General features: G+C 42.5%; 1 protein-coding gene across 1 annotated transcript in view; it reads right to left on the bottom strand.

Annotated features, from left to right (window-relative positions):
* The window catches only part of LOC106871478 (Fanconi anemia group J protein homolog), a 52,155-nt gene that overhangs the window by 25,994 nt on the left and 24,677 nt on the right, over positions 1 to 1,484 (bottom strand). The window contains exon 15 of the mRNA XM_014917954.2: positions 974 to 1,131. Coding sequence (XP_014773440.1) covers positions 974 to 1,131 — 158 coding nt within the window. The remainder of the gene's footprint in view (positions 1 to 973; positions 1,132 to 1,484) is intronic.

Here is a 1,484-nt window from a genome sequence, read left to right as displayed (position 1 = left end):
TCACGCTCAGGATGGTTCATCTTATGTGCCACCCGCACAAGAGCCAGCCCAGGGGCACTGGCAACGATCTCACTTGGCTTGCCGGGTCTTCTCACGCACAGCACATACATATAAATATAAACATTTTGTTACATCTAATACATATATACCCAATAATCTTAGAGCACTGTCATAACCCCACCCCACTACTGACAACAGAGTGTCACAGCAAAACTCCATCTACCTACTTTAGTGAAAGTAACTAGTCTAAGAAGATGGGCACTCTGAACAAACCCAATAGGGTAGCAATATAGTATGGAGGAGAAGTGGACCCAGAACTGCACAGAGAAGGTAATGAATATTAGGGAAAACTCTTAAAAAAACTCAGAGTAAAAGACACATTTTGTCTTAACACAAAAATCTCTCATACATGGAACATGATAAAAAACACTCAGTCCATGTCAAGAAATGGTTGGTAACTGGAGGAGCATCCATGGATGTATGAAATGTGTTCAGACTGCCATACCCTACAATGAACTACAGACTGTTTAATGTGGTACCCAACAAGATAAAGGTGTGGATCTAGGAAGTGCTGTGTCCAGACTGTCACTTTACACATCCTACAATAGACCACAGCCTGTCAGAATGTGCATCTAGTGCCCAATAAAGCAAATGCCTGGATGTATAGAGTATTAGTTTTAGTGATCCAAGAGTTATCTATGTGCCCGAGGGCTGCTACATCAAGACCGACTGGAGAAAACACAATAAAATAACAACAATCAAACTAACAAGGATGCTTTACAAGGCCACTCAATCTGTTTGAAATAGCAGAGAATTCACCCTCATGTCATGCACATTACTGTCACAGAAAGATAGGATATATTGAAAGATGTAGTCCAGGCTGGAAAGCCTTTAATTGAAAGTCTGCAGGTCTGACTGGGAAGTAAACAACAACAACAAGTGGCAAAGACAACAAAAACTGACCAGTATTTACCGAAAATCTTCTACATTCTTCAGGTCATTCATGTAGAAGTAGGTGAGAGATACTAACAGCTGATCAAACATCTGGAATCCCGCACTGCTCAATTTTGGGTAAACCAACTTGTTTCTCTTTCTTCTTTCTGCTTCATCTCGTAAATGTTTGAGGTGTACCTGATGGTGTTTGTGGTCACGGTGGTGGTGATGGAAGAGAGAACAGAAGTGGCAACAGAGGTAGGAGTGTTGGTAGGTGTGGTCACAGTGGTAGGGATGTTGGTGTTATGGGTGTAGGTGATGGCAGAGTGGTTGGTGGTGACAGTAGGAATTGTGGTGTCGGTGTAGTAGCGATGGTAATGGAAGTGGAAACAGCAGTGGTAACAGTGGTAGTGTTGGTAGTGGTGTTGGTGGTAGGGATGTTGGTGGTGATAGTGGTGTTGTTTGTATTGGAGGTAATGGTGTTAGTAGTGACATTGGTAGTTTAGTGGCAGTGTTAGCAATGGCGGTAGTGTTGGTGATGGCAATGATAA

Source organism: Octopus bimaculoides, chromosome 6 (assembly GCF_001194135.2).
Source record: "Octopus bimaculoides isolate UCB-OBI-ISO-001 chromosome 6, ASM119413v2, whole genome shotgun sequence".
NCBI lineage: Eukaryota > Metazoa > Mollusca > Cephalopoda > Octopoda > Octopodidae > Octopus > Octopus bimaculoides.
The sequence above is the reverse complement of the archived record's forward strand: the minus strand, read 5'-3'. Positions and strand labels throughout refer to the sequence as shown.